Source organism: Amblyomma americanum, chromosome 10 (genome assembly GCF_052857255.1).
Source record: "Amblyomma americanum isolate KBUSLIRL-KWMA chromosome 10, ASM5285725v1, whole genome shotgun sequence".
NCBI lineage: Eukaryota > Metazoa > Arthropoda > Arachnida > Ixodida > Ixodidae > Amblyomma > Amblyomma americanum.
In genome coordinates this window covers 4107526-4124238 of record NC_135506.1, presented here as the reverse complement: position 1 = coordinate 4124238, position 16713 = coordinate 4107526, and the positions used below count along the sequence as shown (strand labels likewise).

The following is a 16713-nucleotide window of genomic DNA, read 5'->3' as shown; positions in this document are numbered from 1 at the left end:
TGAAAATGCTCTAAACATATTTGTGCATTTTCTTAACATCTTGGCTCAACGAGGCCTTTGCACAAGTTAGGGTGCGTGGTTCTACATAGATCCTGTGCCTTGCCTGTGCATAGATCCTGTGCATGGTCCCACTGCGTATGGGAGGCACACATAGCTGACACTGTACCATCCGCACAACCACGTGCTGCCACTGTGTGGGGTACCCTGCACCCTGCCGAAAAATCTGTTGACAGGAATTTGCTGCTTTGCAATGGTTTAAATTGGATTCGGCAGGTAACATACTGGTTTTCTTTTGAATGAAGTCGTCCCGTAGGAACACCAACTGGTTTTGTGTTAGGATCTGGTGAAAATACTAACAAGTTCAACTCGTTTATGGAACAATTTCCAGTTGATTTTAACTGGAACCTGCAGTATACTGGTCCCGGATGCAGCTGTCCATAAAAGGTCTTTGTCTGGCCCACTGCTAGACAAGTTAGGCACATGACAGGAAACAGCAAAGGCTGAGTACAAGACTAGCAAACATGAATAGAGGGGAAACAAAGCACATTAAGTGCACATGAAGACTCAAGTGCACAAAATTTTTTGCTTTATTCAGACAGGACACAGCTGCGGGGGAATTCTGCCCTGTCACAAAAAAGACAATGAAATACTTATTGCACCATGCTAGAACCTCCCACAGTTTTGCTTTGGCTTGGTGCTCTTGTGCCCTTGCAGGCAGCAAAAATGCTTCACACAATCTATGCTATCTGCTGCTCTCCTCAGCCTGCACGGGGGTATGAACCTTAACACCGGCCCTAGTAGTCGTAATCTACATATGCCCAGAATAATGCCCACGGTAAAAACAAAGCGAACACAAAAACCAATCTCAAATGCATTCCAAATAATTTATGAATAGGATGCCAAAAAGAAAAAAAACACACACACGCACACAAAGCATAATGTACATCACTGTATTACTACATGGTGCCGGGACGACTTGACAACAAGGTGAAAATCATAGCTTGTTTCAGCAATAACATCTCTTTCGTCGTTCACCTAAAGGTGCCAGGAAGTGGACAGGAATTGATATCGAGATCCTTTTGACCTCGGTCTGCAGCAACTTTTCTGTCACAGTTTTCAAAATTACGATTCACTGTGGAGACCTGTGTTTGAGATGTGCAGCATATTAATGATTCATTGCAGAATTAAGAACTGCTTTGGCATGCCACAGTCACAAAAACTACAAGCTTTTGGACTGACACATTTTGCCTCAGTTACACTGAATGCAAACTTTGCTCTTCCCCTACCAACACGAGCTTTTTACTCAGCTGTCAAAAGCAGTCTGTAGGTTTTATAAGTGTGAACGGAGGGTGTTTAAAGGCCAGCTGTGAAGAGGGCTCCAGCAACAAGTGTCCACCTTCACTGGTGTGAGACGAGGAGTACGATGGCTACTTTCTGGATGGAACACTGCATGTTTTTTTTTCTTTTAACGACATGTGTGGTGTTGAGCATGCAACATGAGGCAAGCAGAAAAGGAAGCGTTGAAGTGATGTGAAAAAGAAAAAAAAAAAAACCCTTTTTCAACCAACGCTCTGTTTGTCCTGGCCATTCAGCTGCATCCAGGGTTGTCCAGGGCTCAGCAAAACTGCAAGCAAAAAACAAACAACAAACAAAAAACAATACCTTAGAGTTGTAGACAGTGATGGCAATTGCAGAATGGTGCATAGCTACAAAGATAAACGAAACTCTTCCAAATAAGCATAGAGTAGCTGCGAACATAGCCTGTTGGTCAAATGTTCAGGAGAATCCCCCAAGGTGGAGTAGATTTTTAATAAGGGAGTAATTACTCATTGGCATCCACCCAAACACAGCCATATTGGTACAGAGGAAAGCTATACAGCTCAGAAATTTTGTAGTTATAGAAAAATTCGTCCCAGTCCAGGATGAATTTTTCTTTAAGGCATGATCACTCTAGTGATATTTATTATGACTGAAACTAACGCGGAATAGGCTAGTGAGATGCAAAATATCGACAAGGGCACATTTACTGCGAGTTCTGCACGAACAATGCCTTCCAAACTACTAGCGGGGGTACATCTATGCGTGTGCGGTCACCTGCCTGCGCCGAAAATGGCAGAAGTGTGCCACAGGAGCGCGTAGCAGGCCTTCTTGTATTACTCCTGCATTCAAGATTCTTGAAATCGGAAGAATGTCATCAGTCAGTAGTATGCACAACCAGCAGGTTATTCTGCGAGCCAATAAGCAAGCCTCTGTCAATGCAATGTACTCTGCAGTTGGCACAATTCCGGCCCTGCACTGATAGCTGATGCGTGCGTCCTCCGTTCCCGGCTTCGAAATTTGGCATATTTACAGTGAGACCTTGGAGAATTTACAGTAAGATTCAAGGCATGTTCCTTTCCCAAGGCAACAGCGGGCATGCTAATCTAAGAGGGTAAACGTGGGAACAAGCGTGCCTCCAATATGGTGGACGCCCTCTCCTCTGAATATGGTGGACGCTGCCGCCTACAAATGCGATCACACACTCACAGCAGGTGCGAACTTTGTCGGCCGTGTTTAGTGTGCTGCCGTTACACTACCGGGGCTCCCGGTTTGCGAAGTGATGCGCAAAGTTTGCTCCGAGTTTGTTCTATAAAAGAACCCTAGACACAAGGCTTAAATTTTTACAATTCATGAGCGGTAAATTAAAAAAATTGCTGTACTTTGCTTATCTCGTAGCTTCATTTATCATGAGATATTTATTTTGTTTTAAGTTAAGGAGGGCTAAGTGTAGTACTTTTCTGCATCAAATTGATGCAAATACAGACTGCCAACAGGTCCAGGTGCAGTGCAGTAGAAGGCATATAGCGTCTTGCGTGTGCCAGGTGTAAGTAAAGAGCTACTTTTTCTGCTAATAAGCTTGCGTAGCAAGCAATAGACTTCTTTTGCGAAACTCCTAGCCTCTGAGTGACAACGTAAACGCAGTGAGAGATAAGTAAGTAATGTAAGCACAAAACGAAATAAGAGACCTCTCATATAACAGAGAACTTGTTTGTTATAAAGGAGTTCAACTGTGTGAGGAAAAAAAATAATTACACAAGCCATGAAACTCACATAGGCCAGTAGGTGCCCTGCTCATCCTACTTTCAACATAGATGACACAAAAGCACATCAAAGGAATATACAGCTGTAATGTAACCATTTTTTTTTCTGCGTACCAATTGGAAGCAAGAACACACACCTTTCCTTGGGGGTGAAAGTGCCTTTCAGATACTGAAGCACCCGATGACTGTCACAGACTAGTTTTTGTGACTCTGGTGCTCAGACGTGACAGATGGAAAAAACCACAATGATGCTGTCTTAAGTACCAAATGCATGATGAAGGACATGGAAGCATGGACAATGCAATGCCAGTATGGATGCAAAACCTCAAGGTATTATGTAGCCATACAACATCACAGCAAGCCCATGACTATCCCAAGTTATTTAAATAAAAAATTGTTAGGCAATGTTGCTAGTCCCACTTTCCAGTAAAGCTATTACACAACTTCTTGAGCCAAGCACGCTTATTTTTGCTTGGCACTTATTATGGCAGCTGCAGGTTCCCCTCTAGTGCCAGCTATGAATTAATACTATCATATCAGTAGGAAGTGCTGACGAACGTGCCTCTGGTACAAGCTCCCCGAAATGCACTTTATTATGGGAGCAGCAGCTAAAAGGTCCACAGGGTGTTCTTTGGAATAAGCAAACATGCATTGATTACAGGGCTGCGTGTTTGTTTATTTGAAACCGTCAGTGAGACATTGGTATGCATAGATCGTCACATGGAATTTGGCTGCAGCCGCCAACTAATCTGCAATGAAACTTTTTCTCTCACCTACTTTCAGTTTTGGTTTCAACAGTGGAATGGTGGCTACAACGTCAAAGACAAGTGAGACAATATTGAGGTCACGCGAGGAACATAAAAACTGCAATACATTTGCTGCTGTGTTGTTTTATTGCACTCCAACTCTTATGCCAGTTTGCCCCAAGAGCCAGAATGACAACAAATATACAAACAGCAATTTTTGTATGCCCTTTGTGACCTCAATGCTGTCTCAACTCATCTATAAAACCACAGCCACTCTTCTATCGTTAAAACTGAAGTAAAACGAGAGAAAAAAATTCAATGATAAATTATTTACTGGCTTCCATGAGGCTATCCATATTTACTGATCTCCTGCGCCATGCAAAGAACACCAACCAAAATTTTGTGCCCCTACTCCATTAACGCACCGGGAAAAAGATGGTGTCTTAAAAAATCTGCCAGCACGCGGGGACATCTTTCTGGATGCCACCAGAGCGCAACTGGCTCCAAGACCAGGAAACAGAGGTTCCTTTGTTGCTCATGTTCCTGTACACTTAGAAGGCAGCAATATTCTTTCAGGCTGCTGCTATTCCAGTCACATTTACAGCTTGTTTCTATTTTCTCCTCTCTTCCACATCTGTGATTGGCCCAGTGTGGCTGGGTGCTGCACTACATGACTAACGGTGATTTTTATTTGGCTGGGAAGGAGGTCAGGACCTCAGCGCACGTGCAAGACATTACTCTATTGTGACGGACTATATTGCCACAACGTAACAATATTGTAGCTGTTTTCACAAGCAACTGCATGAACGATTACCCGATGAAGATAAAACTAGCGACACACTTAAGTTCACCCTAACTATTTGCTTTGTTTGTTTTGTTGGGTTTAACGGTGCATAAGTGTTCACCATAACAGTTTGATGAAATAGTGTTAAAGGGTCCCTATGGCCGCTTGGGGGCCCCAGATGCACCCTTTTGCAGACATCGATACGCTTGTTGCCATCGCATACTGCTTTATTACACATCATCGTCCATATTAACTGGTGATAATAATTAGTGACCCTAATTAAATAAGTGTCCCAATAAAGTAATTCGCCTACTCTGCGATGTAACGTGCTCGTACAATATCCCACTCCTCGATGGTGCAGAGGTAGAGGCCATTCCTCGATGGTGCAGAGGTAGCGTGCCCGGCCCCCGGCCCAAAGGGCAGCGGCTCAATTCCGCTTGACCGCCCTTTTTCTTTTCAGTGAACCTTCTTTTCTACGTCGCTACTGTTTTGACCAATCATAATTTTCCAGCCACGCCGACACAGGGCTTTACATCGAACGAGAACTTTAATGCTATCACGTTAATATATCATCCTTTACACCAAAAATTGATTAAAGTAGAAACACAAAACAATGAAAAACTCCAAATTTTTTTCTCCTGCGCTGACAAGTTTCAACCTTTTTTGGAGAGGGATGCTGTCGTGCAATGGTGGGAAAGAAGATCTGAGGAGAAAGCCAGTTGAAAAGCGGCCTTCTGATATATAGACTATAGATATATAGATATATAGATATATAGAAATTGACTACTGCTCTTTAGTTTGGAGTACAACATCAAAGGTAAATATTAATAGAATTCACATATTACAGAAAAAAGCTCTCCGGCAAGTTGCGGGAGTTTCTTGGGACGCACCATCAATGCCTCTTTTTCAAGCGTACAACGTTTTACCGTTCACTAACTTGTACAGCTACCGACTGATAACGCGATATAAGACATGCCTGAAATTCAATAATAAGGCATATCTATCACTGCTTAATCAGAAACGGCCTCCTGACGTGCAATATTCTCTTCGGAACCAGGAATCATGGTTGGTTCCGTTTTCTAGGACGAGTCAGGGGTGGAACAGCATTGAAAATCGTATAAGCAGGCTTCTAAATGAGTTAATCTCAAAAAATGTAAATGTATACAGCATGAAACCGGCCGAACTTAAGACGTATCTGTTGAATTTCTAATAAATGTGTCTGCAACTGATCACTCCTCAAGGTCAAAACAACTAAATCTTTGTAGTAGTTCTTTTGTGTACCTAATTTCGTTTTGATTGCGGTAATTATGTCATGTTATTTCAGTCCTTAGTGATGCTTTTTGTTGCACTGTACGCCAGCAATTTGTAAGGGCGCAGGGGCCCTGTCAAGCTGTCTTCTGACAAGCTTTTTTGTCCCTGTGCCCTGCATTTCTTTGTATGAAGTGCAAATAAACTTTTGATTTGATTTGATATTCTTTCCCGAAAGTCACCTCCCGATGCGCACAAGATGGTGCAGCATGCCTACCTTCCACCGGTGCCCACACTCATTGCAGTAGCAGAAGGTGGTCATGGGTTCATCAGCGCTGCGTGTCTGCACCTGGTTGTAGGTACAGTTGTTTTTCTTGCACTTGCCACACTTGAGCAGGTCTGTCTTGGTACCGCCGGTCACTGCCATCTGGTGGTCGTTGATGGACTCCTTGGTGAAGCGCTGCCGCAGCTCCTTCATTTCATCGCTCGCCATCTCCTGCACGATACAGTAGGAGGCACACAGTGAGAAGGACCATGGCATAGAGCTATCATACTAGATATCATTATCATCATAACCATGCCCACTGCAGGCAGGGCAAAGGCCTCTCCCATATCCCTCCAATTAATAACCCTGACCTGTGGTGCATGCCAGCTGCGGCCAACCTATCCCTGCAAACTTCCTAATCTCATCCGCCCAACTGTTCCCTGTCGCCCCCTGCTACGCTTGCCCTCTCTTAGAATCTGTTCCGTTACCCTAAGGACCGAGGGGCACCATGGGAAACCTTGAACAGTCTTATTGGCAATGTTATGGCTCTAAGGTATGAATGAGTACTGATGCCACACAGACAAATAAAAGTGAATTTGAGAATAAAAAGGAAACAAAAAATCACTGGATGTCTACAAGTGCGTGAGCGTCAGCTGTGGTCTGACAGCGGACAGCAAAAAAAAAAAGAAGCTGGGAGCTGGGCCAGCGGACGCTTGCGTTCATCCTTGTCCAGCAGTAGGTTTCAAACCAACCACCTTCCGCAGCCGAGGAGGGTGCCCAAGCTACTAAGCCACCCGTCAACTCCCACCCTCTTCCCTCTCCCACTCCTAAAGGTGGAGAGGTGAATTTCCCTCTCTACACTTAGCCACCCGAGGTAGGTGGCAGGAGGCACTGCGGATGCCAATGCCAACGGCACGAAACTGAGGAATGAAGCTAATAAGAGCTAATCAGTCTAAAAAAAAGATCCCCAAAACTTTCTCACCAGTTGCACAATGACAGGCGTTAGAAATATGGCAAATGAAAATGATGAGCCACCAAAAATATAATGAAAAAGCGTCACGAGACTATAATGCATTGATAGTGAACATTACTGTTTTATTTGCAAATACTGCTGTCTCAGTGTGAGACATTACAGGAATGATTACATAGAAAAAATGAAGAAAACCGCAATACATGAACCAGCTCAGTGCAAAAAGCTAGCTAACTATTCTGACACTATGTTCCAATTCAACTGGCACTGATAATGTCTAGCGAACAAATGAGCACACAGGAAGATGAAACCCATCGAACATAACACAGCTGCCAAGCACAAGGCTGGCACAATGTTCATCAGTTGTGGGAGCGAGAAGGGCTGATATGAGGGCAGCGAACGGCATGGGAAGAAGAAAAAAAAAGTGGCAGTTTCTGTACCCTAAAACCACAATGCATGCTCTGCGGGATGGGTGCAATTTATTTACTTTCTTTACTTCAGTTGCCCACAAACAAGCATTTCTGCTCACACAGGGGTGCATTATTATACTGTCCATAAAAACAGAACATGAGGTCACGTACATGTGAGGATCTAGCAAACATCATCTAGTAATTCATATCGACTGTACATTATTACTTATATATAGGAGGAGGAATTTCCAATTTGAACAGAAAAAAGATGTTGAATTCGATTCTCAAAATTTGATTTAAACCGAAAAAAGTCAATGTACTTCACATGCGCACCACAGCTAGCTAGCTAGCTATTGCTTTGTAAGTTGTTAATTGTGGGGTTTAACGTCTTGAAAATACGTATGGGCTATGAGGAATGCCATGGCAGAGGGCTCTGGATTAACCTTAGAATAATAATTAATATTAAGGATTATTAACATTAATAGAATTAATATTAAGAATTTAATAATGACATCTTTGATGTCAGTGCACTTTAAGGTACCCCAGATGGTTTAAATTAATCCAGAGCTGTCTACTACGGTCATGCGCCACTTCAGGACGTTAACCCCACAGTTTAAAATTTTTGTTCAAGGTGCAGGCCAACACTGTGCAATGGTCTCTGTGGCACATTTTCGGTGGACATCAAGCATGCATGATGCCCCAAAATGGGCCTCTGGCAGCAAACATGCAACCGGGACTTGCCTCTGCGCTCATGCGAGCAATGCGCTCTGGGTCGATGGCACCATGCAGCACGTTGAGACGCAAGGCAGGGTTCCTGGAGTCCTTGAGGTTGGAGACCCGGCTGCGCACACGGTTCTTGTACTTCATGTTGGTGTCGCCAAACTCGTTATATATACGTGCTCAGTGTCAAGGCTGCAACTGAACCATGCAAGCAGGCACCGCCGATGGTTCTAACGATCACACTGCAGCTGGCAAAAGACATGCAGATGTACTGAGGACAACTTTGGTTTTTAGCGAAAATCAATTCTATGGCTCTCTTTAGATATGCTTATCTATGGCTGCGAAAGATGCATATATTTATGTGTTAATTGCATCACTTGTTTCAGGCATTATAGCAGGTGGGGGGGTACATATTTCCAACAAAATTACAATCATAGTCACATTCACAAAGCACGGTAAAAGCCATAATTTGCTACTATTGAAACAATATCTAGTGGCAAAATATTCCATTCTCTTATTGCATGCGCAAGAACGCAATAGCGCAAGATGTCGCTACTGAAAGGAGGAGGTTTACGAACCTTGAAAGAGTGGTAATTGTGCTTTTGCAATATATAGGATGGAGGCTTTATGTATCGGTCTTTAATTATTCCTGTTGTAGAGTGGTATATATTGTGAGAAGATTTTAATCTCAAATCTCTCCAGTGTTCTTTCATGAAGCTCGTGCCATTTAAATCTACCTGTGATTTCATGGACACCAAGATTTCTATTCCAATTGTCGTGAACAAGTTGTACTGCCCTGCTTTGTACCCTTTCACGTTTATCAACAAGTTTGGCAGTGTACAGATTCCAGCACACACAATCAAATTCTAATAATAAGCGGACATGAGTAAAATGTAAGTTTTCTACGAGACTTTCTTTGAGGCAAGGTCTCAATTAAAAATCCTCCTGCCATCCAATTCAAACTATAGATGACAAGAGCAAAACAGACCACACGATAACCTTTTTGAAGTGAATAGTTGTGTAACCTAGCCTCAGGGATCTGCCCACAAGCACATATGCACACAAAAGCAAAAACAACGAGCGCCGGCGACACGTGCACATCATTATTAGTTCTTTTCTAGCCTACAAAACACTCCATTTTCAGTTAAAGTACAGCCTTCATTAGAATGCAGTACACCCCAACTGTAATTTGCCCTCAGCGTTTCTTTCGAGTGAACGCACGCAGAAACAAGTAAGCTAAGCTTTGATGACTTGGTCAGCAAAGCATATGTCCAGATCCCTTTGACAGTGCACACTTTTTCAGAAACAAACCAAATGTGGCAAGCAATGCAAATAAGGCAAGCATGAAAATCAATCTTGCTGCAACGTACACAATTGTATAACAACCATCAAATAAACTAAAGGATATATTCCTCGATCTTGGCTGCCAGGCCATCCAAATTGCACCCATCAGGCATGTCTGCATCATAAAATGGACACAGAGTGGTACATACAAAACAGAACACTGAACGCACAGAATGGAAGCACCAAACATGACCAGCAAAATTAAGACAACAGACCTGAAAAATCAGTTACACACCTGAAGGAATTTTTCAAAATGAAACTGCATGCAGCAAAAGGAATTTTGCGACGGTAACACTTACGCACAAGCGTAGTAGCTGAAGCCCTGCAAATGTAGTGAGACTGTCACCTTTTTTTCCACTTCAGAGTGCAGCAATTGAACAGTGAGTGTGTTTACATAATGTTTCCACAGGATGTTTACATGGAGACTTAAACAATTAGTATGCCATCACAAGTTACACAAAGCTACACACTTCATGTCTCAAAGTTACTCATGAAATATCCAAGATGTCACAGAATAATTTCACTCACATGAGACTCTCAAGTGGACACCAAAAGGAAATACTAAGTCCAGCTAAATAGAGCGATAGTGTCCCAAGATTGCAAATGTCCCACTTTTATGAACAACAGCATTTTGGATCAACGCTGAATTGCTGACCTGTTGGTAATGCATGCTCAAAAGGGTTACTATCAGCCAAAAAAAAAAAGTACACTCAACAAACAACAAAGAATAGCATAGGACAAGGGCTGAACTAACAAGTGAAATTCTTACTGAAAAATGCCACAGAGTAGCAGCAGCCACGCATGCATCAAGCCAGGAAAGGTAACCTACAAATGATACCTAAAAAAATTAATTTCCTTTAACATAAGTGCTATAGATGATAAACTTATGCAAGAATCCCCAGGTTTTGCTATCTGGAAGGCTTACGTGTTTTTCTGTGGCCCAGAATCGAACATCCCCGAAACGTGGCGGTACATTTTTTGTTACATCTGCTGGCATCTGCTGCTGTAGCAGACATAACAGCAAATATACTCCCTGCCTCACGGATGTTTCTATTTTGTACCATGGAAAAACATACAAGGCATGCAAAGCCTTCAAGGTAGCGAAACATGGGGAGCGGCGTTCTGTTTTGATTGAGGGGGGCCCGACTAGAAACCGCAAAGGGTTAAAAGTGGAAGACTGTAGCGATGCCCCTTGGGAATTCTGATAACTGTGCCAGGTAAAGTGAATTCTTCATCGGCTACAAACGGCTCGCCACTTTCGTGTAGCAACACTTTCTACAGGAAGTACTGCCAGAATAGGAAATCAGCCCAATGAGTTCTGTCGAGAGACAAGAATGTGAAGCATTGCTAGCTCTGCATGCTGCCCAGTCAACCTGCATAATGCCAATGTACCCAGCAACTTCAAAGACATAAGCCAAGCACAAGCTCTCAGGGCCGTTTGCACTCTTTCAGAATGACGAGGCTGCGATTAGCATCAAACTGAGCTTCATGCGAACTAGCGTGGCAATGCCATCTGTTAATAAATATTGTACCCAAAGGTCATGCACCAGGGAGAAAAACTATTTTCTTGTAGTTTGCCTTTTCTGGTTGGCCATGAGATTTTCCACAGGGACAGATGTCATAACTTCAATAGGGGTGGAAATCTGGGACTTCGTTAGCAATTTCCTCAGCAATGCAGCAATCTTATGCCAAGAAAATAACAGCATCCTCGAAGGACAATCTGCCATTCCAACACAGCTGCTTGTTTTAAATGATTTTCTGCTTTACTGTCCCTTTAAACATGCTCTTGACACTCTCGAGTTTCGCCTACATCAAAATGCAGCTGCAACAAAGGCTTTGAATCCACAAACTCATTTTTGGCAGCAAAATGCCGTAAATGCAGAGTTCCCGCACCAGCTCCCCAATGAAGGTCCCACTACAAACCATGGGTTGCACTACCCTCACTCATCCTAACACTTGAAAGCACTAAATGAGAAGGTTGCAATAAATATTTGAGTCGTACTAACCGTCACACTTGAGCGCACTGCTGAGAAGCTCACGACACTTGAGTCGCACGGCATTCGTGGTGTCTGCAGGGAAGGAAGTCTGCTTGGCATTGGGCCTGCTCGTAGCTGCCGACTGCTGCTGTTGTTGCTGCTTGGCGGAGGCACTCGGCTTTGGCTCGGGCTCCTTGGCTGGGGCCTCCTTGGAGCTGGGTGTCCCCGAGAGCAGCTTTTTCCAGCTTTTGATGAGAACCTTGGCCAGCGTGATCACTTCTTCATCACTGCTTGACTTTCGCAAAGAATTGACTGTCATGCCAATCCGTGTTCGCTGGAACAGGGACATGCTCAAGTCAGTAAATATATCTGGCAAGCTGGTTGAGGAGCAACTCCAATTATCTGAAAATTCACCTTGCCAGAGACCACAGACGGACGGCAATGGCTCAAACACACTACGAAGCTGTACAAGCGCTGACGGATGCATCAGAAGCGTGAGAACTACCGAGTGTTTTGTTTGCGCATCAATGATCTCATCTCCCTTAAACAGATGTCGATTCTCTGAAATTGATTATTTGGGTTTTTATGGACATTTTTGCGAATATCCAGCAGCAAAAGATGCATTTATTGCGGAGGAAACTCGATTAAAAATCTTCCTGCCAGTCAATTCAATTTGAGACGTCCTTAACGAAAAAGCCGGGTCGGCACCGTTTTGAAGTGAATGGCAGTGTAGCGTGGCCTCTGGAATACTCGCCCCAAAGTCGGAGTCGATGCACGCATTTTACTTGCGGAATTGGCCGGTGATGGCGATACGTGTATTTCGTTTCTTGGCCTTTTCTAGCTTATAAAAGCCCAGTTTTCTGGTTGAGTGGTCCCTTTCTAATTAGAACACGGTACCCTATAGATTCAGGCTAATTCCTATTTGTCATCCGCGTCCCTTTAATAACAGACGGTCTATTCGTAAACATATGCGAGTCCTTTGCAATGATTTCTCCAATTTAAATTTCGCGCCGAAAGAGAGCTCGACACACCACCAATAAGTCACCTCGCTGCATCAATTAACAGAACTAATACTCGAAGCAAAGGCAACAAAGTGTGAACTGAAAAACGATCGCAGTGCTGTACTAAGCTTTCGGGGCTATCCCGAAAGCCAGTTATCGGCGTACAACACGAGAAGAGCGCAAGCCTGCGTCTGCACATGAAGGCTGCACAGCTTCTTCAAAATTAAACTTCTCGGTAAAACCAACGTTCGTCGTTATCTGGAATTAAATTCTGCCCGGGTACCATCGTCACGTAGAGCAGCAAGCGCCGATGGTTGGAAATCGGCAAACCGCAAGCTCTCTAAAAGCTAAATGCGGCATTACCTGTAGGATCTCCAATGTGATTGGCAGCTCTTGCAGGTTCTTCAGGAGATCCAATGCTTGTGTCTGGTCCTGCGGAGCGGGATTCGCTTTCAGAGCAAATTCCAAACGGCGCTTGCACAAAATATGAACTGCTCGCGGAGTTCAGCTGCGCCTGAAACGTTCAGCACAACAGTGTGTGTCGCAAGCAAAGCGCACGCTCACGTCCAAGGAGACGTAGGTTTATTGCGAGCACCGAATCTCAATGAAGGGCATTTGCAGATCGACGAATACTATCCTATTAGCCATGACGAGATTTGGAGTCTAGAATGAACCGTGCGACCGCGCGGACGGCCAACGAATGCCGGCAGAGTACATCGAGAAGCACTTACGTCGCTGGCCCCAGATGCCATTTTGTCCAAACGTTTGGCGATTTTCATTACTTCGTCTTCGCAGCCCATTTTTCTCCGTGGTATCAATTAACAGCTTCAGACACACACGCCAGCAGCACTAACCCACCTAACCCTCCATGAACAGCGAAAGCGCTTGCTTTGCTTCGGTCAGAACGCAAGGCATTGTGGGATTGGCGCTGCGATCAGCGTGTCGTATTCGATATTGCGCACCACGCTACACCAGTTGACACAGTGTAGATTTGATTGATTTTTCTTTTCATACAGAACTAGAGCGCGAAAGCACGTGCGCGAAAGTTTGTAGCAAAGCCGCTGCTTGAGAAACTAATACAACTTTTACTTCCTCTACAAAATGTACGTTAATTTTAAGAGTGAAATATGGAGATACCTCAACCATGATCAATAGTTCTGCCGTGATCCCGACCAACCATTACCGACCATTACAATCCAGCATTAACGTGCACGGATCAGTAACCACTGATCGGGGTACCCGGGTTCGAACACCACCGCGGCGGCAGCGTTTCGATGGAGGCGAAACGCAAAGGCGCCCGTGTGCTGTGCGTTGTCGGTGCACGTTAAAGATTCCCATATGTGGTCGAAATTATTCCGAAGCCCTTCACTACGACACCTCTTTCTTCCTTTCGTTTTTCACTCCCTCCTACATCCCTTACGGCGCGCTTCAGGTGTCGGCCGAGATGCGAGACAGATGCTACGCCATTTTTTTCCCCCAAAAACTAATTTTCAGTTTTCAGTTCAACTGTGTGCTACAACCAATGCCGTAACTACCACACCGTAACCATGCGAGTCATGTTCACTTGTTTTCGTTTTTCAGCAGCGCATTGGGCACTCCCGCAGAATATGCAAGATTGTAAAATCTGAATGTCATCGTTATGTACGTCTTCTGAGGGAGCACTTAGCCGTGCAACTCCAACAGGCACTGGAACCTAACGCCGCTAAACGTCAGCTGCGAGCGTATCTGCTTCTAGCGGACCAAACAACTGAAGCCCTGTGGCAACTTCAACTCCGATCCCTTCGATCCCTCTGCCCACCTAAGGGGTCGAGAAAATGCAACAGCGTATACGTCTCCGAAGGAGTCACCCTTCCTGAGGACGTCAACCGGTTGTTGTCCCTTGGACCCAAGTTTGCAAGGGAGACTTCGAAGACTCCGCATGAGCTACTTTCCATGGTGCGACGTGTGTCTCGCCTAGCCGACAAAGAGGACTCTGGCCGGTGCACCTCCGATGGCGTAGACGTCCTACAGTACTGTAAGCCTCGTCCTTCAAAAGTTCGTGTGGATCGTGTCGTGTCCTACCTAGCCGAACAGTCGCTTTGCGTCATCCCCTCTGACAAAGAGGGCGGGTTTGCTGTCTTTCCCCACGGTGTATTCAATGAAAAAGCCAATCATGCCATAACAGAAGTGTTTAAATGTGGAAGAAGTGTTTCACTTCCCAAACTTAAGGTTCAAGCAAAAAAACTTTGTCTCAAGCTTAATCTTGAAAGACTAGCCAGCAGCATTGAAAGTAGTAAGCGCCTCTTCCTAGAAGTGTTTTTCAGCGCAAAAACGCATAAGGCTGGCGTTCCCTTAAGGGTAATCGTTTCCGAACAGGACACTTGGCAAAAGTCAATCGCTGTGTTTCTAAAAGAAAAACTAAACATGTTGACGATAGATGACCCATTTCTAGTACGTAGTTCAGAGGAAGTGTTAAGTGCTGTGAAATCGCTTTCTGACAAGAGCCTTCTTGGTTTCTCAATTGATGTGAAAGATCTTTATTACTCCTTGCCCCATCATAACCTGCTTACAATTGTCGAAGATTCGATCCATCATTTCGGCGCTGTGTCATTTCAGAATGAATCCGGTTTATCCGTCAGTGGTTTTTTAGAATTGCTACACTTTTATCTCCGCTCCACTTTCATAAACTGGCAAGGCGCTGCTCACATTCAGAAACAGGGAATATGCATTGGGTCTTGTCTAGCCCCTGTACTTAGTGACCTGTATCTGGCACATCTTGACAGGAGCCTCCAAGAGAGGCTTACCAGCCCTCATGTCGTCAAGATCTTTCGTTTTGTTGACGATTTCTTTTTCCTTGTTGAGTGTACGCCATCGTGCTTAGAGCAAGTTGCATCCGGTATTTTAGCTAAGGTACAAGAGTGTTTTTCACCGCTGCTATTGACTAACGAAATGCCAACCGACAACGAGATTCGCTTTCTTGATATCCGTTTTAAATTCCTGGACAACCACCTGTGTTGGAGCTATGCACCTCGGGCAAACAAACCTCTACTCCCTTATATATCTGCCCATTCTAAACTCGTTAAAAGGGGCATTATTAATTTATGCTTGAAGAATGCTCTGGAAAAGTCATGCCCCCACCTCATCAGCGAGAGCTTTCACGCTCAACTCGCAAGGTTCCATCAAGCAGGCTACCCAGCTGATATTTGTGTTTCCGTCGCCGAAGGCATACTAAAGAAGAAGCGCCAGGAAGGTCAACTGCCGTCCGTGCCTTCAGAAAGAAAAAAAGACAAAATTGCCGTTATTCCTTACATTCATTGCCTGTCCCACAATCTCAAGAAAATTGGGACAAAAGCTAATGTTCGTGTCGTTTTTTCTGCCCCTGAAAAACTAAGTGCGCTTTCCAAAAAAACTTTGCCCGCTGATAAACGTCCCCAAAAGCTGCAGTGCACCATTAACCACAGAAAGAAATTCGTGAAATGTACTGAAGGCATTGTTTATGACATCCCTCTCTCTTGCGGTAAGCGGTATGTTGGTCAGTCAGGTCGGTGCTTGAATGAGAGACTTCGCGAACACAAAAATAACTTGAGAACTTTTACTGGCAGTAATCTGGCTTTACACTGCAAGGAGTGTGGTTGTGTGCCATTTCTGGACAAGTGCTCGATCGTTGCCAGACACCGGGATCAGTTAACGCGAGAGATTATTGAAGCAGCTCGTATCGCTGCCTTGGACGATAAATGTGTAAGCAAGCCGTCTATCTCCCTGTCCAAAAGAGAGCTGGCCTTCTTAAAGAAACGCTGAATCGTGCACATCCGTAGATCCTCATTCACCTGTTTTTCATTATCTTTCTGGGCGCATGCGCCTGTTTCCCCTCACGGATTACGTTCGTCTTGGCCGCCCTGGTTTCTTTCAGTCGGAAGTTAGCGCCTGTGTTGTGTCTGTCTTTCTCTGTCCCTTTGTCCCGTTTTGCGCTACTCTCACTTTCCATGGATCACCGTTACCGACTTGCCCAAGTTTCTACCCTTGTGAGCAACCAAATCACCATAACTTTGAAAACGCCGCATACGATAGCTACACTGTCCCCGGTCTGTGCAGCCAAACGAACACTCTTTTCTGCCCTAAAGAGCACCGAGAGCGAAAGTGGCGTCGCCTGGTTGGTGGGAGGAGAATGTCTGTCTGATTCTATGATGCTA

General features: G+C 44.5%; 1 protein-coding gene across 1 annotated transcript; it reads right to left on the bottom strand.

The window, feature by feature from the left end:
• Positions 1–528: 528 nt before the first annotated feature.
• Positions 529–13457, bottom strand: LOC144106398 (transcription elongation factor A protein 1-like). Its single transcript, XM_077639196.1, has 7 exons — positions 13276–13457; positions 12908–12976; positions 11574–11877; positions 9632–9682; positions 8245–8399; positions 6136–6354; positions 529–1624 (listed from the first exon to the last, which is right to left on the bottom strand). The coding sequence occupies exons 1-7, from the start codon at positions 13342–13344 to the stop codon at positions 1616–1618; spliced, it is 876 nt and encodes a 291-aa protein (XP_077495322.1). The 5' UTR covers positions 13345–13457; the 3' UTR covers positions 529–1615.
• Positions 13458–16713: the final 3256 nt, after the last annotated feature.